Below are 26,037 nucleotides of genomic sequence, written 5' to 3'. Positions count from 1 at the left end.
AGCCACTTAAAGCCGATATCTGTATTACCATGTATTAAAGCAAACTGCATACTACTCCTCAGGGTATGAACACTGAAAACCTAAAAGGGCATTTTTATATGATCATAGAAATCTCTGAGCAGATACAAGAACTGTTAACAGCAGCTGCATTAGTAAGTAGATTCCAAGGTATGGTCCAAGCATGTATATTTAGAAATGAAATTGTATTTGTAATGGTACTCTCTTGTACTGTTCATATTCTTGACTTTTAATCTTCACATCCCATGCATGTTTTATCCCTATTGGTTCATGGATGACACTGAAGCACAGTGATTAATGAGTTGCCCAACATAAACCATATACTAAATCCCAAACTCATGTTTCTGGGGAAGTGAAAACAAGATCCTGTTCTCATACTCAAGACAGGAATGGCTTGCCAATGCAAACTCCAATTCAAAAAACCATTTGTTAAGAATCTGGTCCTAAGTGGGCATATGCAATAAACTCAAAACAAGCCTTTCCCTCAGTAAGTATTTTATTGAGATTTAAAGCACAAAATAGGTGAACAAATCGGGAGGAAGGTGGTAACACAGGAATGGGAACGTAAAAGTCAAAGTAGGCAGGACTCAAACTGGCCATAAAGGCACTACGGCATGTTCATAAACACCATCAAGTAAAAGAAAGGGGAATCAAGATGTTCTCACTTCTCTTCTGCTCCACCTTAATACTCCATCTAGCCACTGGTATGGAGCATGTCATCGACTCATTCTTCTCACAAGTCAGCAAGGGAACTAAACATTTATCAGTCAACCCTATGCTCATCAAGTGAGCCAATGTTACACAGTGATTTTGTGCATCCAGTGACTTAGAACTACAGGCAAGGATAGGCCCTGACTGTTAATAAATTGGTCGTGGCTATTACTAGAAAATTATGGGTGCAGGCATTTACCTATACAATGACCTGCTTACTGTGGCAGCTAACAATGTAGTCAAACCAGTCTATTACCATATGATGTCCTATTAACAAGAGAGCCCAGTTGAAGGATGTTTCATACTTTTAGAAAGCCTAATTTCTTACTGTAATATCCTCCCATCCCTCTTTTAAAAAAGGCTGTGGTTCAAAAAGCTTTTATGTTCTTTCCCTGAAAACAAGAGAACTTTGGTCAAAGCCAATTTTTAAGAGTCATCACTTCTGCTGAGTAGGCAAAACAATGAACTATAACAACAGACATCATTTTCTTTCCTTAAATTCTGAGGTTTATACTGGAAAAATAAACCCATTTCTTTATAAACATCTAATTAAATAAAGTAGCAAACAAAATAAGATAATTTTGGGGCACTATATTCCTAAGGTTGGGCTTTAAGATTTTTTAACGGAAACCCAGGAATTTCTGAAAAACAAGGCCTTTTTCACATCACCAAGAACTCACAGCTACTCTGTGAATGCCCTAGATATTTGACTCAAGTTTTTCACTCAATCTTATTAGGTATATTTCTGGATTATTTGAACCTACAAACCAACCCTAGAATATCATGCTTTCCAGTCACACCTGTGGCACAATGAGCAGTGTACGACCATGCCCCATCACAATCCAACCCTTGGTACCCTACATTGTGACACCTCCTAGAAAGGTATTAAAGCTCAGCCAATTAATCTATATTTTGATTTCAGACTAAGATGAATAAATGCTTTTAAATAAAGTAACTTTTAAGGTATCTGAACAAAGGGATGTAAGGTTAATTCACTTCTCAAACTGCAATTTCAACTCATCAGGCTTATGGATGTATGGACTAATTGCTAACCTAGTAACTCCTACAAATTTGCAGTATTCAAATTTGGTTTCCACAGTACTCATTACACTTTGCTCGTAATAAAGTACAAAAGTTTTGGGTTTGCCCATTTCACTGTTTTTCAAACCAATTATACACAGCATTAAAATTTACAAGTATAATCTAACCAATTATCAAATAATCCCACTAACTACAAAGGGGACTGACTACTGGGTGGAACTTAACTGGCAATTGACTTTACTGAGATTAAGTGCCTGTTAAACATAATGATCTTTCAGCAGAAAATGCAGCATGTGCTTTTACACTTTGAATAAACTCAATTTCAGATGAAAAAGAGGCTACTTCCATTTCCACATGACAAACATTAAAGACAAATGAACCACTCTCAACACTAATTACACTGACGATTTCCACAAAGTGGATTATCTAACCAAGATCCCAAGTTATTAGGAGCTATTTCTTAAATAGTTTAAATTTGCCTTTGAAAAAAGTTCCATTACTTGAAAGTATTTATTTAAGCAAAATCATGGAACACATTGACTAAAAAATACCTTTTATTTTTACTCAACTTGTTAAAGGGGGCAGATAAAGACTTTGGCAAATTTGATTAACCGCACAAAATAATGTTATCCAAACTGAATAATTTATTGCTGGTATGAGGCTTGCCTTGTTTACACTTAAGTAGAATTTATGTTGTTTCCACAAATGGCAGGTATCAACATTTAAAGGAATTTAATAGTGACCTATTCAATAAGGCAATCATCTTGGTAGCAAACTTTTATTTAAATCTTACATAACTCAAGCTTTATAAAAAGCCTACATAATTGAAAATTGGGTTCTCCCTCTAAAGCCTTAAGTATCCAAAGCTCAAAACAGTTAATTTAAAAATAAGCAAACAAATAAAACAAAAAAAACCCTGCCAGCAGATCCTGCTGAAATACTTAAAACAAAAAACAAAAAAACTAAATGAGCTTAATCTTTACAAAAGTTATGTTAGCTCAAAAGCTATAAAATCAAAGTTATCTTAATTCTATAAAGAAGGGAGAGGGTCTTCATGCCACCATTTCCTTAGAACCTCATCTTTTTCATCCAATTTGGCCACAAATCAAATTTCTGTGTGCCCCTGTTTTCAAGAGATTCCTCTTGCAGAAGAGGCCAAGTATAAACATGGAAGAGTAACTGCCTAAGTAGGAAAGTGTTCCATAATAGTGTGCAAACAAGGAGTTCTGAGTTAATCTCTGGAACTCGACCTGGACCTTGATCTTGACTTTGAGCGAGATCTAGAACGGGATCTTGAAGTAGCTCTTTTTGGTGGAGGGGACACAGAACGGGCCTTTGAGGGTGGAACAGGTAGCGGCGAATTGGAACGGGACTGGCTCCTTGATCTGGATTTTGACTTTATATCACCCTTTCCATTTTCTTTGGGGGATCGGGACCGAGACCTGCTTCGAGATTTCTCATACTCATCCTTAGATCTGCTTCGAGAATGTGAATGGGAGCCCCGATCAGACTTGGGCTTAGATTTGCTCTTTGATCTAGATTTCCTGCCTTTTGATCGAGAACGTGATCGACCTTTGCTCCGCGACCTGGAACTGGACAAGGAAAGACCGATTTTCTCAATACTTTGTGAGAACATACACATACTCCATAAACAAGTACGGTAATATTCACAGTGACTCAACACAATGTTATTTACCGGGAGCGACTTTTTGAGATACTTCGAGATCTACTGCGGCTGCTCCTGCGACTCCTACTTCGTGACCGTCTTCTAGATCGAGACCTATTAGGAGAAAAACAATGAAGTCTTAATCCCAATCCATCTTAAATACATCTGTGTCATCTGGCAAAAATAGATAAGCCAAAGAATAATGTTTTTCTTTACTACGAAATTAAATACACTGTTCAAAACATCTAGACAAGAACCCAATGATGCACAGCCAAAACAAACTAAAACCTGGCTTTAATTCAAGTAGGCAACAATTGAAATCACTCAATTACTCCTTTTTATTGGCAAATATTGTTTCCTTCCCACAGTGTCCTTCAACAAGTTACCTGGATCTGCTTCCAGAGTAAGATCGCCTATGGCTTGTGCGTGGCTTATCTTCAATAAGCCTAATATTTCTGCCATTTATTTCTGTGCCATCCAGTTTGTCCAAAGCACGCTTCATGTCAGAGTAGGAGCGAAACTCAATTACACCCTCATTTGTTCGTTCCTTGTGGGCATCCGCATAGGTTACTTCACCTGCTTGTCGCATAAAATCCTGAAATGACAAGATTGGTCAGACTCGGAGATCTTAAAAGATCTATATACCATAATAAATTCCCAGAAATAAGAATGTAAAGAGTTTACTTTAAAGCATTAGTCATATCATTTCTATCTTGAATTACAAAACATACCTTTAAATCTTGCCAACTGCACCGACTAGAAAGATTTTCTACAATAAGCCTGTATTCTGTACGAACAGGTGGTCCGTATTTGTCTCTGCCAGATGTTCTCCGACTGCTGTATCCACCTCCACCACCTTTTATCACATGAAGGGAACAATTAGATGCCTTGTAATGATAAAAACGCATAATGTCTTTGAAAGTTAGTACAAACATATCAACTTTTATTTACTGGAGTAGGACTTTGCTATTATATTGCTAAACCTTCGACACATTTGTGATTTGCCATAAAATTAAATTAAGGGCAAGTCAAATAGACTAAATCCAACTAAACCTCTCCTACAATCTGTTAGAGAGTGACTGCTCCTTTATTCGATTTACCTCGCTAAGTTTTATTTTACAGAACATTGTAAAATATAAAACTTAACTGATTACATGCATTTCTACATTTTACAAAAATGTTTACTAGTTTTACACTAAGTACTTACATCACAGTGTGAGGTTTTTGGTGGTGGTTTGGCCACAAAACACGCAAGGTAACAGTCACCTAGTTCAGATTAACCAGTTTTGTCTAACCCTTGGAATCCTCACCATCACCCTGCGTCTAATGGCAAAAGGCTGCTGTCGTCATGGCTTCCGGTAAGGTCAGCCAAAGGGTCATAGGGCAAGGGTCACACAATGTATGGAAAAGCCAAGGCCAATCAGGAAAGGCAGTCATCTTAGCCTCAGTGGACACAGCCTCAGCCCCATTGGTCACTTTCAAATTGAAACATCAAGGACTTGTTAAAAAGTTTGAATTCAACATGCAACAATTTAAACATCAAACATTTAACATAACCAAAAATCCCCCCAACCTCCTCCCAATAACATGCCCCAATTAGTTCAAATACAGCATAAAGCTTATTTAGATCTACTTTGTGGTACAATACCACATTACTTAAAAATAGTACATTCTTTGGCCCCCATCAAGTTCCATAGCTTTAAGACCTACACTTTATGCTCCTCCCCTTCCCTGTCCCCCGGCCCCCCCTACCCCACCTCCACCCGAGCCTGCTCCCGAACCTCTAACTAATGCACTGATAAGTAAGTAAGGAGGATACAACAAATACAGCCACCCCTTACTTCCTCTGTGGGAAAAACCCGTGACAGTGCTGACAAGGGGCCAGAAGAAGCCACCCACCTCCCAACTTGGCAAATAAACAAAACCGAACACCCAAACCCAATCCCCGCGCTCCGGCGTCCCATGGCTGCCCCGGGCAGACGTGAAGGCAGCGGGGCTCGGGGACACCCAAGTCAAACGACCCCCGGCCCTCGCGCCTGCCCTGGCCGGGAGGCCCCACCCCCCTCACCCCCACCCCCAGGGTCCCCAAGGGCACGGAGCGCGCGGGGGTGGGACTCACTGCGGCTTCCGTAGCTGTAGCCGTCGCGATCGCGACGCGGACCCCGGGCGTGCTCTACGATCACGCGCTCGCCGCAGAGCTCCTTGCCGTTCAGCTCGTAAACGGCGTCGTCGGCGTCGCGGGAGTCCTCGAACTCCACGAAGCCGTACCTGGGGGCGGTGCGAGGGCCGGACAACGGCGGGGGAGTCGTTAGCCAGGGCGCGCACGTGCGCGCGCCCGCAACCCACCGCGCGCCCCCGCGACGCCGCTCCGTCGCCATCTTGGAGGCCCTGCCACGCGGCGCCGCGGCCTTGGCCGCTTCGTTCCTTGGAGAGTTCCCGCCGCCACCAGGCCTGGGACGCTGGGCGCGGGCGCCCAGGCCCGACTCACCCATTTTTGAGGTCTACTTCGAGGAGGCGGCCGTAGCCACTGAAAAATCGCTGGATGTCTTTCTCCCGGACATTGTAGCTCAGGCGTCCTATGTAGACGCGCGGCATGTCCGTGGCGGGCGGGGGCCCAAGGGCTGGTTGTGGAACGGCGGACCGCAAGCCAGTAGCCGCGGTGCGGGTGCGGGGACAGCAAGAGCCCGAACACGCGCCTCACACCACAGTGGCGGCCGAGTCCAGCCACACAATGGCGCGCGCGCGCGCCAGGCTTACCCTATATGGGCGGCTGGTGGGGCGGGGCCTCGTGCGTGACGTCAGCGCGCAGCTGCACGTCCGTCTCGCGTCGGCCCTGGGCTAGATGGTGACTGGCGAGTCCGTTGCCCGCGACGTTTCGGTGTAGTGCGGTCTTGCTAGCTTCTAGGATTTTTCTCTAGCCCTCCCCACCGTCTTTGAAAACACAATGTCTCTAATCCAGCCGCAGAATTATTTTCTAATTTGTACCTTTTATAAAACTCCGCGCGATCTCTTCGGGGTTGAAGCTCGGGAGGCGGGCTGAGAGAATCCCCGTTTTTCATTGGTTCTCGAGGTTATCATAATAGGTCGCCGCGGTCTCTGCTTGGTGGCTTAAAACGAGGCTGCCGATTTCCCCCAGCGATTGGTTGATTCTCGTTTTGATGGGGACCGCGCTCTCGAACCCAGTCGCTTGTCTTGTTTCGCAGAATCCGAGGATCGCGCGCCGAGGTCTTGCTGACCGGGTGGGGGTCGCGTTGCGAGCGCGCACACCCGCCATCAGCCTCTCCGGGTCTCACTCGCAGCCTTCGCCTCCCCGGACGTTCCCCTCTCCCTCCATGGGTCTTTCTCGGAGCCCTGGCAGCTTGACTCACTTGTGGATTGGGGTATCCGTGGCAATCCTACGCTCACTGTAGGTGCTCAAAAGGGAGCGCGGACGAGACCCGGCAGCCCTCCCACAGCGATGAACGATTTTTTTTCTCCCGTATATGGAAAGTCCTTTGTCCCAATACTATCATTTCCTCCATTGACTTGAAAGTGCCTTATTTTGTGAGTTTATCAATGGAGATGCTATTTAAAGCTGGAGAACCAGATGAAAACCTCAAAGGAGTAAGTTTAAGTGGAGAGCGGAAGACCCAGGCCAACGCCTGGGGTACTCTGAAATTTAAGTACAGGAAAGGAGACTGGGAGGGGTGACTAGGGAGGTAGGGAGAAGACCAGGAGAGTAGGGTGTCACCGAAGCTTAAAAAAAAAAAAGGAAGGGATATCACTGAGATAACACCAGCTCTTCAGATATTTTTGTATTCCTGCTCTGTTTTGAGTGGTGCAACCTCAATATCCTTCAGCTTCGGGTCGAAAAAGGGGGTTTTGTCCTCCTGGAGCTATTTGGAAGTCTAGAGGGAAACGTTGTTTGTCACGACGGGGGGAGGTAGAGGCTGTGCTTAAAGTTAGATAAATAAAAAATACCAGTCTGTAATCCGCACACCTTGGGAAGCTGAGGCAAGAGGATCTCTTGAGCCCAGGAGTTCGAGGCTGCAGTGAGCTATGATCATGCCACTGCACTCCAGCCTGGGTGACAAAGCAAGACCCCAACCTGCCTGAAGGAAAGAACAAAGCTTCCACAGCGTGGAAGGGGACCGGAGGGAGTTGCTGCTGCTGGCTTGACCGCCAGCTTTTAGTCCCTTATTTGGCCCCGCCCACATCCTGCTGATTGGTCCATTTTACAGAGTGCTGATTGGTCCATCTTACAGAATGCTGATTGGTCCGTTTTTACAGAGTGCTGATTGGTGTGTTTACAAACCTTTAGCTAGACAGCACTGATTGGTGTGTTTACAATCCTTTAGCTAGACAGAAAAGTTCTCCAAGTCCCAACCCTACCCAGAAGCCCAGGGGGCTTTACCTCTTGGTAGGCAGAATAAGGGTTCCCCCTAAAGATGTCTATGTCCTAATGCTAATCCCTGAAACCTGTGAAGATGTTACCTTATATGTCAAAAGGGACTTTGCAGATCTGATTAAGTTGAGCATCTTGAGATGCAGAGATGCCCCGGGATTGTCCGGATGGGCCCAATGTGATCATAAGGGTGCTTACAAGAGGGGGACAGGAGAGCCACAGTCAGAGAAGCAGATGTGACAAAGGAGGCTGGGATTGGGGTCAGAGTGATTGGCTGTAAGAAAGTCACAACCGAAGTTAATGGCTTTGAAGATGGAGGAAGGAACCATAAGCCAAAGGGTGTCAGTAGCTTCTGGAAGCTGGAAAAAACGAGGGAACAGATTCACCCCGTAGAGCCTCCTGAAAGAACGCAGCCCAGGCCAGGCGCTGTGGCTCATGCCTGTGCGATCTCGGCTCACTGCAACCTCCGCCTCCTAGGTTCAAGTGATTCTCCTGCCTCAGCCTCCCAAGTAGTTGGGATTACAGGCATGCACCACCATGCCCAGCTAATTTTGTATTTTTAGTAGAGACAGGGTTTCACCATGTTAGGCTGGTCTTGTCTCAAACTCCCAGCCTGAGGTGATCCACCCGCCTCGGCCTCCCAAAGTGCTGGGATTACAGGCGTGAGCCACTGCACCCAGCCCAACACCAGCTCTTTAGATATTTTTGTATTCCTGCTCTGTTTTGAGTGGTGCAACCTCAATATCCTTCAGCTTCGGGTTGAAAAGGGGGGGTTTTGCCCTCCTGGAGCTATTTGGCAGTCTGGAGGGAAACGTTGTTTGTTATGACTGGGGGAGATAGAGACTGTGCTTAAAGTCAGATAAATAAAAAAATATGATTCTGTAATCCCTGCACCTTGGGAAGCTGAGGCAGGAAGATCTCTTGAGCCCAGGAGTTCGAGGCTGCAGTAAGCTATGATCGTGCCACTGCACTGCAGCCTGGATAACAAAGCAAGACTCTGACTCAATGAAATAAAGAAAAACAAGGAGCAAGGCATGGTAGCTCACGCCTGTAATCCCAGCACTTTGGGAGGCCCAGGTGAGAGGATTGCTTGAGCCCAGGAGTTCGATATCAACCTGGGCAACATGGCGAGATCCCATCTCTACAAAAAAATTTTTTTTTTAATTAGTTGGGCATCGTGGCACATGCCTGTAGTCGCAGCTATTGGGGAGGCTCTCAATAGGGGGCAGTGGTTCTCAACAGGGGGCAGTTCTGTCCCCCGTGGGGACATCTGTCAATATCTGAAGACTTTCTGGTTGTCACAGCTGGAGGAGGGAAGGAGCTGCTGGTATCTCATGGGTAGAGGCCAGGGATGCCACGAAACATCCTACAAGGCACAGGACAGCCCCACCACGAAGGATTATCTGGCCCCGAATGTCAATAGCTGAGGTTGAGAAGTGCTATTCCAAATGAAGCCTGTACAGAAGTTTTTTTTTTTTTCTTTTTTAAATAGAGGCAGGGTCTCCCTATGTTACCCAGGCTGATCTCGAACTCCTGGGCTCAAGGAGTTCAAGCCTCATCCTCCCAAAGTGCTGGGATTACAGGCATGAGCCACTATGCCCAGCCTATAGAAGTTTTTAAAACGAGGTTTGGACTAGCTTGGCAACATGCAATCCAATCTCCCAGTTGGAAGAGCCTCAGAGGATCTTTCAATCATCTGATTCATGATTCTAACTCTGTCACTGACAGTTTCCAATTCCGGATTCTGTCCCTGGAGCAACTGCTGCTATATTCACTCCACTCCATACACACACACCTGAGTTGCTACGAGAGGGGATTTGCCAGGCACCGTGGCTCACACCTGTAATCCCATCACTTTGAGAGGCAGAGATGGGATCACTTGATCCCAGGAGCACAAGACCAGCCTGAACAACATAGCAAGACTCCATCTCTTAGATAAAAAAAAAAAAAAGCCAATACTGGCGGTGTATACTTGTAGTCCCAGCTACTCCAGGGACTGATGTGGGAGGATCACTTGAGCCCTGGAGGTCAAGGCTGCAGTGAGGTATGATGGCTCCACTTCACTCCAGCCTGGGTGACAGAGCAAGACTCTTGTCTAAAAAAGAAAGGAGAGAAAGGAAAGAAAGAAATAAGAAAAGATATGAGCTCCCATGCTGCACATCTACCATTTCTCCTTTGAGTTGTTCTCCCAACACAGCAGAGTTGGGTCCTCAGGAAGCCTCCACAGAATGGTGACAATCCAACACCTCTCTCAATTACGATACTTGAAACTGTTTTCTCTTCTGCAGCAGTGCTCTTGGGTTTTTGTTAGGGGTAGCCACTGGGCTTTGGGAAAGAGAAGTGAGAGGAAGAGTGGATGATATCAGCTGCATCTTTCTCTTTGACAAACGAATTCCCCATCCTTCAATAAATACGACCCCACTAACTCCCCAAAGCAATGTCCAGTCCCACCAATACCATTAGAGTGTCATTTCTTGCTTCAACTCTTGCAAATAATGAATTTTAATAAATTTTTTAAAAATGAGAGTTTGATGAGTAAAAAATCTTATCATTGTCAAATTCTCCTTTCCCTAACAACATTCCATGAACTTGTTTAAGCCTCTCTCTACACACATTTATGTATATATGCACATATAAATCTTGCTGCTGCCCACTCTTTGGGTCCGCACTGCCTTTAAGAGCTGTAACACTCACTGCAGAAGGTCTGCGGCTTAAGACCACGAACCCACTGGAAGGAAAGAACTCCGGACACATCTGAACATCTGAAGGAACAAACTCCGGACACACCATCTTTAAGAACTGTAACACTCACCGCGAGGGTCCACGGCTTCATTCTTGAAGTCAGAGAGACCAAGAACCTACCGGAAGGAACCAATTCCAGACACACTACCAGGGACTCTGAAATTTTGTTAAATTTAGGAATGGAAGCTGGGTGCAGGGACTTGTGCTTGTAATCCCAGCGCTTTGGGAGGATGAGGTGGGAGGATCTCTGGAGGCCAGGAGTTCAAGACCAGCCTGGGCAATATAGCAAGTCTACAAAAAATGAAAAAAGGCCGGGCACGGTGGCTAACGCCTGTAATCCCAATACTTTGGGAGGACAAGGCAGACAGATCACTTGAGGTCAGGAGTTAGAGACCAGCCTGGCCAAAATGGTGAAACCCCGTCTCTACTAAAAACACAAAAATTAGCCGGGTGTGGTGGTGCAGGCCTGTAATCCCAGCTACTCGGGAGACTGAGGCACGAGACTCGCTTAAACCCAGGAGGTGGAGGTCGCAGTGAGCAGAGATTGTACTACTGCACTCCAGCCTGGGCGACAGAACGAGACTACGTGTCAAAAAAAGAAAGAAAGAAAGAAAGAAAAATGTTAGTAGGCATGGTGGCACGCACCTGTAGTCCTAGCTACTTGGGAGGCAAAGGCAGGAGGATCACTTGAGCCCAGGAGTTTCAGGCTGCAGTGAGTCGTGATTGTGTGACTGCTCTCCAGCCTGGGCCACAGAGTGAAGACCTGTCCTCCTCCCTTCCAAAAATTTAGGAATAGCAACTGGGAAGTGTCTAAAAAGGTATGGAAAAAAACCCAAGAGTGTGGTGTCACAGAAACTAGGAGTGGAAAGGGTTTCAAGGAGGTAGTGGTTAATTGACAAACAGCAAGTTCATAAACCTTTGACCCAGTAACCTTAATCCTAGAAATCTATTTGACAAGGAGCCAGTTTGTAAAACCATAGGTCCAAGGATGCTTATTCAAGCCATGGAATACTCTTCCATGATGGAAATAAGTAAGATTATTCTCATTTCGAATAAATATTTATCGAATGTCTACTGTTCTCAGCATTGGGAAAACAATAGTAACGTCATGTGTCGGCTTTGCAAACTAGGGCCCCAGTCAAATCTTGGCCTGCCACCTGTTTTGTAAATAAGGTTCTATGGGAACACAGTATCACTCATTCATTTGCACATTGTCTATGGCTCCTCTCAAGCTACAACAGCAGTCTTGATTCGTTATTATATTGAGTGGTTGCAACAGAGACTATCCAGCCTGCAAAGCCTGAACTATTTCCTCGCTGGCTCTTCACAGAAGAGGTTTGTTTACCTCAATCTGTGTGACTGACCACTAATGATGCTTATGGGTGTTGTTAAGTAAAGAAGGCAAGTTTTAATATATGCATGATCCCAATTTTTTTGTAAATAACACCACCTTAAGCCCCGCCCCACCCCACTTTTATTTTATTAGTCTGAGTCACACTCGGTAATCCAGGCTGGAGTGCAGTGGTGCCATCTTGGCTTACTGCAATCTCCGCCTCCCAGGCTCAGGGAATTTTCCCACCTCAGCCTCCTGAGTAGCTGGGACTACTGGCATGTGCCACCACGTCCAGCTAATTTTTTGTAGAGATGGGGTTTTGCCATGTTGCCCAGGCTAGTGTCGAACTCCTAGACTCAACTGATCTGCCCACCTCGGCCTTTCAAAGTGCTGGAATTACAGGCATGAGCCACCTTGCCTGGCCTAAAACTCCCAGCTCTTGATATGACTACATATGTGTGTATTGGATGGGTTTGTGGTTGCTTTTGAACATCAGTGGGGGTAGGTCCTATACAGTCACATCCCTCCAACTCTCCCTGCATTCCTTACCCTTCCTTCTCCCACCAGCTCTTGAATGTGCCAAACATACACTGACCTCAGGGCCTTGTCACTGGACAGCTCCCTGCATCTGGAACTATTTTTCTGTGACTTGCTCCCCTCATTTTCTTTTGGTTTCTGCTCAACTTTATTGCTGTGGCTTGAACATGTCCCTCAACAATTTCTGTGTTGGAGACTTTATCCCCAGTGTATGATATTGGGAGGTGGGGCCTAATAAGAGGTGATTGAATCATGAATGGGGGTGGAGGCTTCACGAATTAATGTTATTATGGAAGGAGTGGGTTGGTTATTGAGAGGGTGGATTGTTTTAAAGCGAGTCTGGCCCCGGTGCCTCTCTGTCTTGTGTAAGAAATAAATTTCTTTTCTGGCTGGTCCAAGTGCAATGATGTTTGCAGCTAATTGATCACAATCAGTTACAGATTTCTTTGTTCCTTCTCCACTTCCACTGCATCACTTTACTAGCCTTAAAAAAAAGAGGGAGAGAGATAAATTTTTCATTATAAATTACCCAGTTTGTGGTATTCTAATTTCATTATAAATTACCCAGTTTGTGGTATATCAGCAGGAAACAGACTGTTATCAGAAGCGCCTCCTCAACCACCTATTTAAAAATAGCATTTTTCCCCTGCACTCTGTCTCTTCTTCCCCTGTTCCATTTTTTTCATAGAACTTTTCATCACCTGAGATATGTATTTCTGCCCCTCCCATCCCCAACTAGAATGTCAGCGTCAGTGGAGCAGGGATGCTGTCTGTCTTTTTACACCTTCATCTCCAGCCCTAAGAAAAGTCCAAAAATGGGCCGGGCACAGTGGCTCATGCCTGTAATTCCAGCACTTTGGGAGGCCGAGGCGGGCGGATCACCTGAGGTCAGGAGTTCGAGACCAGCCTGGCCAATATGGTGAAACCCCCGTCTCTAGTAAAAATACAAAAATTAGCTGGGTGTAGTGGTGCATGCTTGCAATCCCAGTTACTCGGGAGGCTGAGGGAAGAGAATCACTTGAACTGGGGAGGCACAGGTTGCAGTGCAGTGAGCCAAAATCGCAGCACTGCACTCCAGCCTGGGTGATAGAGTGAGCAAGACTTCATCTCAAAAAAAAAAAAAAAAAAAAAAAAGAAAAGAAAAGTCCACATACAGCTAGACAAAGTAGCACACACCTGTAGTCCCAGCTACTTGGGAGGCTGAGGCAGAAAGGTGCTTGAAACCAGGGTTTCGAGGCTGCAGTGAGCTAATGCACTGTAGCCTGGGTGACAGAGTGAGACACTATCTCTAAAAACAAAACAAAACAAAAACAAAACTGCAGCACACATAGTAAGTGCTAATTGAGAGCAGCGCCACTCTGGGACATTGTGCAGAGCACGTGAAGCGAGACTCTCCATTCAGCAGGTATTAGTGTGCTGATGGGTTCACCAGGATGTGCTGGTGGGATGGAATCTTCCACCTTCTGGTTAGTGCTGCCCAGACACACCACCTTCAGAGGGGTGCATGGATGTCCTCACCAGATCCCACATTTCCTCCAAGATTTATCCAAACAGAAAATTCCAGTGTGGCTCTGGAGCCACTGGAACTCTCAGATTATTGGTGGCAGTGTAAATTGGCACAATCACTTTGGAAAGCTGCATGGTGGTGTCCATTAAAGCTGAAAGCTGGTAGTGGCTGTCACCGTGACCTAGGGAGGGGAGGGCTAGGAAGGGGTATGAGGGGCCGCTGGAATTCTGGTCACATTTTGTTTCTTGAGCTGGGTACTGGGGTGCTCTGTTGATGAAAATGCACTGAGCTGTGTGCTTATGATTTGTGCATGGTACCGTATGCATGTTGTACTTCACCAGAAAATTAAAACAAAAAAGACAATAAATCTCTAAAGAAAATTACAATTACACACTTCACCTAGAGCCCTCTGGGTCATGCTGGTAACTAAAGCTCTACTGATAACTTGATTTATTTATTTATTATTTTTTTCTGAGACGGAGTCTTGCTCTGCCCCCAGGCTGGAGTGCAGTGGCACGATCTCAGTGGCAACCTCCACCTCCTGGGTTCAAGTGATTCTCCTGTCTCACTGCAACCTCCGCCTCCTGGGTTCAAGCAATCCTCCTGTCTCAGCCTCCTGAGTAGCTAGGGTTACAGGCGTGTGCCATCACTCCTGGCTAACTTTTGTGTTTTTAGTAGAGGCGGGATTTTACCATGTTGGCCAGGCTGGTCTCAAATTTCTGACCTCGTGATTCGCCCACCTCGGCCTCCCAAAGTGCTGGGATTACACCACGCCCGGCTGAGAACTTGATTTACAGTCTTTGTCCAGAAATGTTAATTCATCTGAATCAATTAGTTGTTTATGGTTTGGTTGAGGGGACAGAGGGCTTGTTTTCCAATGGGTTTTCTGTAGGCTTGGACATGATCCATGGTGCTGAAGGTGTGGCTTTGTTGCCACCTGGTGGCTATCAGTGTGATTACGATGGTAGAAAAATTAACAGCGGCTCATTCCTGCCTGAAAGAAGCTCACAGCTATTGATAGAAGGTTCTTGAAGGTCCCCGAATCCAAGTCTTCTAATTGTCAAGCCTCTTATTCACCTAGAAGTTTTCTGGCCCTTACTTGGCTACACCCCTGTTGGAGAGTTCACTGCTTAACTGGGGTCCAAGTCCATTGTTGGACATCTTTCACTGTGTGTTATTAATTCTTTACATAAACAATTGCCTTCCTTGAATTGTCTACCCACTGGTCCTGGCTGTGCCCGAGGCTGTGCACATTCATCTGTTTCCCACAAATGAGTCTTTCAGATGCTGGGGTCAGCACTCAGATGCTCTAGTCATGACCTCTCTTCTGGCTAAGTGCCCATAGTCTCCCTGATATGGTTAGGCTCTGTGTCTCCACCCAAATCTCATCTCAAATTGTAATCCCCCCGTGGAGGGAGGCACCTGGTGGGAGGCAATTGGGTCACGGGGGTGGTTTCCCCCATGCTGTTCTCGTGATAGTGAGGGAGTTCTCATGAGATCTAATGGTTTATAAGTGGCAGTTTCTCTTTTGTGTGTGCTCTCTCTCTCTCTCTCTCTCTCTCTCTCTCTCTCTCTCTCTCTCTCTCTCTCTCTCTCTCTCTCTCTCTCTATCTCTATCTCTATCTCTATCTCTATCTGTCTCTATCTATCTCTATCTCTATCTATCTCTATCTCTCAATCTCTCCCTCCCTCCCTCTCTCCCTCTCTCTCCCTCTCTCTCCCTCCCTGTCTCTCCCTCTCCCTCTTCCTCTCCATCTCCCTCTCCCTGCTTTTTCCCCTCTCTCTCTTCTCTCTCTCTCCTGCTGCCAGGTAAGACGTGCCTACTTCCCCCTCACCTTCTGCCATGATTGTAAGTTTCCTGAGGCCTCCCTAGCCATGCAGAACCACGAGTCAATTAAAACTCTTTTCTTTATGAATTACTCAGTCTCAGTATTATCTTTATAGCAGTGTGAGAACGGACTAACACACCCCCAGATATCCCTCCTGTGATCTGGTTTCAAGTCTGTTCATCCTTCTGGCTGCTCACCGCTGATGTGCTCAGATTCATGTGTGGCCCTCAGAGCTGACCTTGGCCTTCCTGGACTTGTCTGGATATGACTGTTGGTGCCACAGCCACGTTGTTCTCTACACCAGTTAAGAGCTGTGGCCTTTGTTTACACAGGTGGTGGCTGGAGCCTAATTCTTCACTCAGTCGTACTTCTCCTACTGCTTGGAGCCAGACTGGGATCAAGAAGTTCCTGGAAGAATCTGGGTATGGTGGTGAGTGCCCATAATTCCAGCTGCTTGGGAGGCTGGAGCAGGAGGTTCACTTGAGTCTAGGAGTTTGAATCCAACCTGGACAACATAGCAAGACCCCATCTCTTTTTGTTTTTTCTTTTTTTGAGACAGAGTCTCGCTCCGTCGCCCAGGCTGGAGTGCAGCAGTTGGATCTCGGCTCACTGCAACCTCCGCCTCCTGGGTTCAAGTGATTCTCGTGCCTCAGCCTCCTGAGTAGCTGGGACTACAGGCATGCGCCATCATGCCCAACTAATTTTTGTATTTTTAGTAGAGACGGGGGTTTCACCATGTTGGCCAGGTTGGTCTTGAACTCCTGACCTAAAGTGATGTGCCCACCTCGGCCTCCAAAAGTGCTGGGATTACAGGTGTGAGCCACCGCACCCAGCCAAGACCCCATCTTTTAAAAAAAAAAAAAAAAAAAAAAGAAGCTTTTGAAATTGTCCATTGTGGTGAATGTGGAAGCAGGCCAGTCAGCAGAATGGAAATCCAGTAGGTGCTGGTGGGTAGACTCAGGATCATTGTCCAGGTTTCCAGGGCAGTGGGGAAATAGAAATGCTGATGAGAATGCCAGGTGCGGTGGCTCACACCTGTATTCCCAGGACTCTGGGAGGCTGAGGCGGGCGGATCACCTGAGGTCAGGAGTTCGAGACCAGCCTGGCCAACTTGGTGAAACCCTGTCTCTACTAAAAATACAAAAACTAGCCGGGCATGGTGGCAGGTGCCTGTAATCCCAGCTACTTAGGAGGCTGAAGCAGGAGAATGGCTTGAACCCAGGAGTTGGAGGTAGCAGGGAGCCAAGACTGTACTATTGTACTCCAGCCTGAGCAGCAAGAGTGAAACTCTGTCTCAGAAAAAAAAAGAAATGTTGTTGAGGAAAATCCTAGTTGGCCACATGTCAGGTGAAGAGCATGAGGCCATGGGGAAGATCAGAGACAGTTACTCACAGCCCACAGCATACTTCAGTTAGCAGCATTGTCTTCAAGCCTATCAGAATCCTGCAGGAAGCAGCACTGAGGTCCCCTCTCAGATCTTTCCTGAAACTGGTGCGTGCAGGTTTCCGGCCTGGCCAGGCTGTGGCTTGCAGACCTTTTACTCATCATTAGTTCCACATGCTGTCATCTGGACAGATATAATGGAAACATGTTCCTGATTGCCTCGGGGGTGCATGTGCTTTTCACTGCAGCCCTTATTCTGGCAGCAAAAGCTGCCTCACATGGTGGCCCTCTAATGTCACAGGGAGGAGAAGCTGAGCGGGTCTACCACATGGCAGAGGTACAGAATGTACCTCCTAGGAGAGTGAGGGGAAATGAGTTGTTTTCAGGCACCTCAACTAGCCCTGGCACAGTGCTCATCTCAGGGGACATAACCAGATGAGACAGGCCCAGGTGGGCCATCCAAAAATCACAGTCCCAAGGCAGTGGTCTCAGGCATTGGCGAGCACCGTGGAAACACGGATATGTGGGTCCCATCGTCGGCGCCAGGCTCCCTGGGTGCCTGCAGGGCCTGGGGCCCTGCGCGTTAAAATTCTCCTGCAGAGCCGAGAGGCAGATGCTCAGGGACCACACTAGGAAAGGTGGAACTGAAGGGACAGAATGCAGGTAAGTGGCTGCCCGGGCTGGCGATGGGAGGAGGAAATTGAGTGCTGAGAGGCAGGAAGGAGTGAGGGCAATGTTCCAGATCATGACTATTGCGATCTCTACACGAATGTATATATTCATCAAAACTCATTGAACTGTCTACTTAAAATGGGTACAATTTACCATATGTAAATTATGTATCAATAAAGATGGTAAAAAACAAAGCTGGCCAGGCGCGGTGGCTCACGCCATAATCCCAGCACTTTGGGAGGCTGAGGCAGATGCATCACCTGAGGTCAGGAGTTTGAGACCAGCCTGGCCAACACAGTGAAACCCTGTCTCTACTAAAAAATACAAAAATTAGCCAGGCATGGTGGCAGGCACCTGTAGTCCCAGCTACTCGGGAGACTGAGGCACGAGAATCGCTTGAACCCGGGAGGCAGAGGTTGCAGCCCGCCGAGATCGTGCCACTGCATTCCAGCCTGGGTGACAAGAGCAAAACTCCCTTTCAAAAAAAAAAAAAAAGCTAAGAAGGTCATCACATGTTTTTATCCTCAGAGAGCCTTGGTTAAGCCTCTTTCACCCCACCCTAAGGCAAGGTGCAGTGGCTCACTCCTGTAATCCCAGCACTTTGGGAGGCTGAGGTGGGTGGATCACTTGAGGGTCAGGAGTTTGAGACCAGCCTGGCTAAACATGGTAAAACCCCGTCTCTGCTAAGAATACAAAAGGGCATGGTGGTGAGTACCTGTAATTCCAGCTACTCCAGAGGCTGAGGCAGGAGAATCACTTGAACCTGGGAAGTGGAGGCTGCAGTGAGCTGAGATCACACCACGGTACTCCAGCCTGGGCAACAGAGGGAGACTCCATTCCCCACCCCCCACCTAAAAAATTCACCCCACCCTAGGCAGATGCCAGAGCTTCCTTTGCATCTGAACAAAACCGAAAAGTGGGACCTCCAGGCCTGTAGGGGGCGCTGTCTCCCGCAGTGTCACAGTGTCTCTCAACGGACCATTGAGAGAACCCACTTTGTGCCACAGGCACCCTATGGGGAAGAGGTTTGGGAGTACATCCGTGTGTCCCTTAGAGACGGGGATATGTTCTGAGAAAAGTTGCATTAGGTGATTTCAACCCTGTGTGAACATCATAGAGTCCACTATACATCCCTAGATGGGATAGCCTCCCACACATTAGGGCTGGTGCAGCCTGCCACCCCTAGGCTACAAACTGCAGCATGCAACTGACCCCATAACATGGACGATGGTAACACAGTGGGAAGTGTCTGTGTATGGATGACGCCAGACTGGCAAGCCCCAGAATTGGGGCTTAGCTTGGTAGAGTTCTTGTCTTTATCCAGGAAAGAATTCAAGGGTGAGCCGGTGATGTTAGCAACTCTTATTGAAGCAGCATACATCAGCCACAGAGGTACTGCCACAGGCAGTGTGCACAGAATAGCAGCTTAGGGCCAGGGGCAGTTCTGCACTGATATTGATACTCACTTTTTTTTGAGATCGAGTCTCGCTGTGTCACCCAGGCTGGAGTGCATTGGCGCGATTTTAACTCGTTGCAACCTCTCCCTTCAGGGTTCAAACGATTCTCCCACCTCAGCTTCTGTAGCAGCTGGGATTACAGGCGCCTGCCACCACACCCGGCTGATTTTCGTATTTTTAGTAGAGACGGGGTATCACCATATTGGCCAGGCCGGTCTCAAACTCCTGACCTCAGGGGATCCTCCGGCCTCAGCCTTTCAAAGTGCTGGGATTACAGGCATAAGCCACTGCAACCGGTCAAGATCCACTTTTAATTACATGCAAATTAGGGAGTGGATTATGCAGAAATTTCTAGAAAAATAGCAGTAACTTCTGGGTAGATGGGTCATTGTCATGGGAAGGGAGTGATAACTTCTGGGTGTTGCCATGGCAACAGTAAACTGACAGGGCACTGGTGGGTGTGTCTTACAGAGCGTCCTTTTACCTCTTTCCTGTTTCAGCTAGTCTTCAATCTGGTCTGGTGTCCAAGCTCCACCTCTGGAGTCCAGTCCTGCCTCCAACCTCATCTAAACATAGAAAAGTATGGTGAAAATACGGTTATAATCTTATGGGACGATCTTTGTGTAAGTGGCTCCTCCTTGACTCACTCACTGTTGTGTGGCTCATTGTAATGACTGTATCTGGAGTTATACTGCCTGAGTCTAGTTCCCTCATCTGCTAGCTTTATGACCCTGGACAAACTTCATAACTTTCTCGTGCCTCAGTTCCTTGACTGTAAAATGGAGAAAGCAATAGTACCTGTCTCAAATAGTTGTGCAAAAATTTTAAAAAGTTATTTTATTGTAAAGCAGCTGGAACAGCAGCTAGCATACAGTAGGCATGAAGTGAGTGTTCACGATTATTATTTAATAAATGTAACTTTCATCCATGCTGTTTTTCCCTCCTAATTTTGCCATGGAGATCATTTTTATGGAGAGCTCTTAGTTCTCCATCTTTTATGACAGGCTGATTCTGGTCCCATTCCAGCCATCTTCTTGGATAGAGGATGGCGACATGGGAGTTGGGAGCTGGACCTGGAGCAGAAAGAGCTGGAAGGTTGGGGTGTAGCCTCGGTCTGGGACAGTTTCATTCTGTAGTGAAGACAGGCTTGAATCCCCTCCCCCCAGGACCCTTTCTTTTTATTTTATTTAGTTATTTGAGATAGGGTTTTGCTCTGTCACCCAGGCTGGAATTCAGTGGCATGATCATGGCTCACTGCAGCCTCCATCTCCTGGGCTCAAGAGGTCCTCCCACCTCAGCCTCCCGAGTAGCTGGGACCACAGGCATGAGCCATGACATCTGGCTAAGTTTTTGATTTTTTTTTTTTTTTTTTTGAGATGGAGTCTGGCTCTGTCCCCCAGGCTGGAGTGCAGTGGCACGATCTCAGCTCACTGCAAGCTCGCCTTCCGGGTTCACGCCATTCTCCTGCCTCAGCCTCCTGAGTAGCTGGGACTACAGGCGCCCGCCACCACGCCTGGCTAACTTTTTGTATTTTTAGTAGAGACGGGGTTTCACCGTGTTAGCCAGGATGGTCTCGATCTCCTGACCCTGTGATCTGCCCACCTCTGCCTCCCAAAGTGCTGGCATTACAGGTGTGAGCCACTGTGCCTGGCCCGTTTTTTTTTTGTAGAGACAGGGTTTTGCCATGTTGCCCAGGCTGCTCTCGAACTCCTGGACTCAAGTGATTCGCCTGCCTTGGCCTCCCAAAGTGCTGGGATTATAGACGTGAGCCACCGCGCCTGATGCAGGACCTTTTCTTGAGCCTTCTGGCCCTTGCTAATTCCTAGCAGGCTGGGGTTCTGCTTGCTTTACCTCTATGAGCCCCTCAGCCTACACCTCAGAAAAATAGGGATGAAGCTGGCTCCCGGGGCAGAGGTCAGGATCAGATGAGAGGGCATGAAGAACTCTTGGTGCTTGTCTTTGTTTGAATTTTTCCGGAAGCAGCCTCTGAGACAAGATTCTTAGTATTATGTTACAAGTAGTTGATTTGGGAGGTGATCCCAGCAAGCACCAGGAGAAGATATGAGACATGGAATGGGAGGAAGTCAGCAAATGTGTTAGTGGGATGAGGACAGCCCAGAGCAACTGGAGCTTCATGCCTCTGTGAACTCTGGGAGATGGTACAGAACACACCTTGGACAGAGGGGAGAGGATGGCCTTCTCCCAGCCAAGCAGGGAGAAAGCTGGGTGTTCATACGTTAACTGCCCAGCTGCCCTTGGTTGAAGCTTGTTTCCAGGAGTGTTCACTCTGGCATTTCCTGCTTGCTTGATTGGCTGAATCTTCTTCCACAGCCAGAAATTAAGAAGCCCCAGGGCTGGGAGGCAGGAGTTCCTAGCAAGACTTTGGCTTGTGAAGGTGAGTGCTGGGAGGACAACAGTGCAAATTGTGTCTGCTACAGGTGGTCAGCTCCTGATAAGAACTAGTTAATGTAGTCAGGCGCGGTGGTTTATGCCTGTAATCCCAGCACTTTGGGAGGCCAAGGTGGGCGGATCACCTGAGATCAGGAGTTTGAGACCAGCCTGACCAACATAGCGCAACCCCATCTCTACTAAAAATACAAAAATTAGCTCAGTGTGGTGGCACACGCCTGTAATCCCAGCTACTTGGGAGGCTAAAGTAGGAGAATCGCTTGAACCTGGGAGGTGGAGTTTGCAGTGAGCCGAGATCGCACCACTGCACTCCAGCCTGGGAGACAGAGCGAGACTCCATCTCAAAAAAAAGAAAAAAAAAAGAACTAGGTAATGTAGCTGGGCATGGTGGCTCGGGCATGGTGGCTCGGGCATGATGGCTCGGGCATGGTGGCTCGGGCATGGTGGCTCAGGCATGGTGGCTCGGGCATGATGGCTCGGGCATGGTGGCTCAGGCCTGCTAATCTCAGCACTTTGGGAGGCCAAGGTGGGACGATTGCTTGAGCCCAGGAGTTTGAGACCAGCTTGCGCAAAACAGCAAAACCTCATCTCTACCACAACAACAACAACAACAACAACAACAACAAAATTAACTGGGCGTGGTGGCGAGCACCTGTAGTCCCAGCTATGTCGGAGTATCGCTTGATCCCAGGAGTTCAAGCTTGCAGTGAGCTAGGATTGTGGTATTGCACTCTGGCCTGGGCAAGAGAGTAAAAACCTGTCTCTTAAAAAAAAAAAAGTGTAGATTTAAGCATCTTACCTGTCTCACAGGAGTAGAGAAAAACAAAGACCAAGTTAAAGGAGCTTCTTGTAAACGGGCCACTTTTGCCATGTGGTGCACTCCAGCAGACTTTCAGCTCCTCCTTCAGATGTGAACCTAACCTCCCACAAAGACTGAGTAACAGAAGATCATGACACCAGCCTCAGATTTTGGATGAACTCATGAATGCCTGTTCACCACAGTGAAAGGTCTTCTGGTGCCTGTAGGAGAAGGGCATCCATGCAGGGCTGGGGACCTGACCAGGTTCAGGTCTTTCTAAGACAACGTGGCAGATGTCAGATGTTTGGGGAGTGGGGACCATGGGGATAGTTCAGTGGCCCACTGTTGATGGAGGTTGTGAGCTCTTTCTTTCTTTCTTTTTTCTTTTTTTTTGAGACAGAGTCTCGCTCTCTCACCCAGGCTGGAGTGCAGTGGTGCAATCTTGGCTCACTGCAACCTCCGCCTCCTGGGTTCAAGTGATTCTCCTGCCTCAGCCTCCCAAGTAGCTGGAACTACAGGTGCTTGCCACCAAACTGGGCTAATTTTTTGTATTTTTAGTACAGATGGGATTACACCGTATTAGCCAGGATGGTCTTGATCTCCTAAAATCGTGATCCGCCCACCTCAGCCTCCCAAGGTGCTGGGATTACAGGCATGACCCACTGCACCGGCCGGTTGTGAGCTCTTTCAGGAGTGAATGCCAATGTTTCAAAACATTGGCCATCAACATTTTTGATGTGGCTTGGAGCCGTGGGGGGCTTTGGAATTATCCAACTTTGTACCTTTCCAGCAATGGGACAAGCCATCTCCTGCCTCTGAGCCTCATTTCTCATCTGTAGCATGGACATCATAGTAGGACACCTTCCAGAGTCGAGTTGAGAAGTAAGTGTGGTGGTGCATCGTCAGTGCCTGGCACAGTGTAGACCAGGAGTTGGCAAACTTTTCCTGTAAAGGGCCAGGCAGTCAATATTTCAGCTTTGTGGGCCACGTGGTCTCTGCTGCACCTACTCAATTTGTAGCATTAAAGCTACTATAGGCAATATATACATCTTATAAAAACAGATGCTGAGTGGGCACGGTGGCTCACGCCTGTGATCCCAGCACTTTGGGAGGCTAAGGTGGGCAGATCACATGAGGTCAGGAGTTTGAGACTAGCCTGGCCAAAATGGTGAAACTCCGTCTCTACTAAAAATACAAAAATTAGCCAGGCATGGTGGCAGGCATCTGTAGTCCCAGCTACCCAGGAGGCTGAGGCAGAAGAACCACTTGAGGCAGGAGAACCACTTGAACCAGGAGGCGGAGGTTGCAGTGAGCCAAGATCATGCCACTGCAGCCTGGGCAACAGATCAAGACTGTCTAAAACAAAAAACAAAAAATGACAAGCAAATGCTGACCCTCTGTATAGGGAATGGGCAGAAATGGGAAGAATTGGGGAGATTTTATCTCTTCCTCCTGAAAAGAACAAATGCTTCATACCTATCTTTATGTCCTCCTTCAGGCCAGTATGGAGCCTGGGACATGTAGGTGCTCAAGAAACGTTTACTGAAGGGAGAAAAACAACCTATAGCATGAAGAAGAGAATGGTGTTTGGAGTCAAACAGACCTGTGTCCAAATCAATTTATTCTCTATGTGGCCTGGGCTAAGCCCCTCCTTTTCTCTGAGCCTCTTCATCTATCAAATGGGTGTTAAGAGTAACATCTACTGCATAAAGTTGTTGTGTGGGTATTAATGGGCAAAAAGTGTGCATGTTGAAAAATATTTCTAAAAAAGAAAGCATGAATAAAGGCTCTACCTTCCATGATTTTTAACTCATGGCTCTCAACCCTTAGTTCCCCTGGCTTGAGGGGCATTTTTGTCCCCTCCAATCTGTACAACCAGCCTTCTCTGGCCCCTCTTGGACTCTGGGAGGAAGTGAGGGAGGGCATCTCATCTCTGCAGAAGGGAGGAGTGGTTGTCTGTAATAGAGGGTGGTGGAGAGTCAAGCTTCCTGTTCTGAATTCAGGACCAGGAAGCAGTAACTGCAGATAATCAGTTTTTGCCTCAAGGGCTCAGTGTTAGCTGTAAAGAATTAATGGCCAAGAAAGGTGTCTACCAATTATTTTTCCACTCAAGGTGCAGAGATTACAGAAACACAGCCAAGCCCATTTCAGATTCAGTCCTCCTAGCGCTGGCTGGCAATTACCACCCTACAGACCTCCATCCCAGGGGAATGCTGGGAGTCAGGGGTCTCTCCTTAGAGGGTATGCTCAGACTTCCAAGTGTGTGCAGAACATTCTATGTTTCCACAGAGAAGAGGGGAAAAAAGGAAGGACGCATAGGTCTCTTGGTTCAGTTATCCTAAAAGCAGGCCCTGAGACAAGGATTCAAGTGCATGCAGTGGTCTTGGGAAGTCACCCTGGGAAATGCCATTAACAGGGGAGGGAAGTGAGATGGGGAAGGGACAGAGCATATGGGTATATTATCCAATCAGTTACACTTTGGACAACTGGAGCTTCACCTCACCTGGACTCTGGGAAATGGTGCAACATATATATCTCAAAATGGTCCCATCTGAGGGGCAAGGGAGCTGGGGTGTTTATACACCAACTCCTGTGGATCAGTAGTTGAAGTGTTACTGGTGGAAGGTGTCCAGGTTCTTGGCATCTTGAACAAAGAATGGGACAAAATGCACAAAGCAAGGAAAGAATGAAGCAACAAAAGCAGAAATTTATTGAAAATGAAAGTACACTCTACAGTTTGGGAGCAGGCCCTGGATACAGAATCTTCTCTGGTCCAAATATCCGCTAGAGGTTTCCCATTGGCCACTTGGTGTTCACCTCATGTAAATGAAGTGGTGGGCCGTAATCAGAGGCTGAAGTGAAGTCACAAAGTTACACTCCTATGCAAACGTCTTGGCACTTTCATTTCCCATCTGCCCCGCAGAAAAGGTGGGGGTTTGCAAAGGGAGTAGACTCTGGTCTTTTTCTTATTTAGGTATGGAAAGTTAGGGTTTTTCTTTCAATCTAGTTCTAGGGAGTCAGCCTGAAACGGCCTTAGGTTCCCTGCCTCCAGACCCTATTCTCCTGCCTCAGAAGGCTGCTGGGCGGGGGTGTGGGGGGGTGGGAGGGTGGGGATCAGGGAGCTGTTAATTACCCAGCACTTCTAGCATCTCTCATCTGTTGGCCAGGAGAGTCCTGAAGCAGGAAATGCAGGTGATGGCAGCTGTTGTGCCCTGAAATGGTTAGACCTAGGGAACAAGCCAGGTACCCACAGAATCTGCTACAACACAGGTTAAAGGTCAACTCTGGTCCAGGCATTTTGCACCTGAGATTATTTATTTATGTATTTATTTATTTAGAGAACTGAGTCTTGCTCTGTTGCCCAGGGGCAGGCTGGAGTGCAGTGACACAATCTCAGCTCACTGCAACCTCTGTCTCCCAGGTTCAAGCAATTCTCCTGCTTCAGCCTCCCAAGTAGCTGGGATTATAGGCACCTGCCACCATACCCAGCTAATTTTTGTATTTTTAGTAGAGATGGGGTTTCGCCAAGTTGGCCAGGCTGGTCTCTAA

The 26,037-nt window shown here is 47.2% G+C and overlaps 1 protein-coding gene and 1 long non-coding RNA gene across 3 annotated transcripts; one reads left to right on the top strand and one right to left on the bottom strand.

Annotated features, from left to right (window-relative positions):
• Nucleotides 1–492: 492 nt before the first annotated feature.
• SRSF6 (serine and arginine rich splicing factor 6) lies at nucleotides 493–6,230 on the bottom strand. The gene is given in 6 exon segments (NM_001195568.2): nucleotides 493–3,362; nucleotides 3,467–3,550; nucleotides 3,823–4,031; nucleotides 4,168–4,292; nucleotides 5,556–5,704; nucleotides 5,925–6,230. Coding segments are annotated over 6 exon segments (1,035 nt in total). The 5' UTR covers nucleotides 6,032–6,230; the 3' UTR covers nucleotides 493–3,001.
• Nucleotides 6,231–6,653: 423 nt separating this feature from the next.
• On the top strand, nucleotides 6,654–24,295 carry LOC129052119 (uncharacterized). Of its 2 annotated transcripts, XR_008516935.1 has the most exons (4): nucleotides 6,654–7,039; nucleotides 16,101–16,198; nucleotides 19,781–19,903; nucleotides 23,987–24,219. It is a non-coding gene; the product is annotated as an uncharacterized LOC129052119 (long non-coding RNA). The 2 variants fall into 2 exon arrangements; XR_008516936.1 differs by lacking the exon at nucleotides 16,101–16,198 and having other exon boundaries at nucleotides 23,987–24,295.
• Nucleotides 24,296–26,037: the final 1,742 nt, after the last annotated feature.

This window comes from Pongo abelii, chromosome 21, assembly GCF_028885655.2.
Source record: "Pongo abelii isolate AG06213 chromosome 21, NHGRI_mPonAbe1-v2.0_pri, whole genome shotgun sequence".
NCBI lineage: Eukaryota > Metazoa > Chordata > Mammalia > Primates > Hominidae > Pongo > Pongo abelii.
The sequence above is the reverse complement of the archived record's forward strand: the minus strand, read 5'-3'. Positions and strand labels throughout refer to the sequence as shown.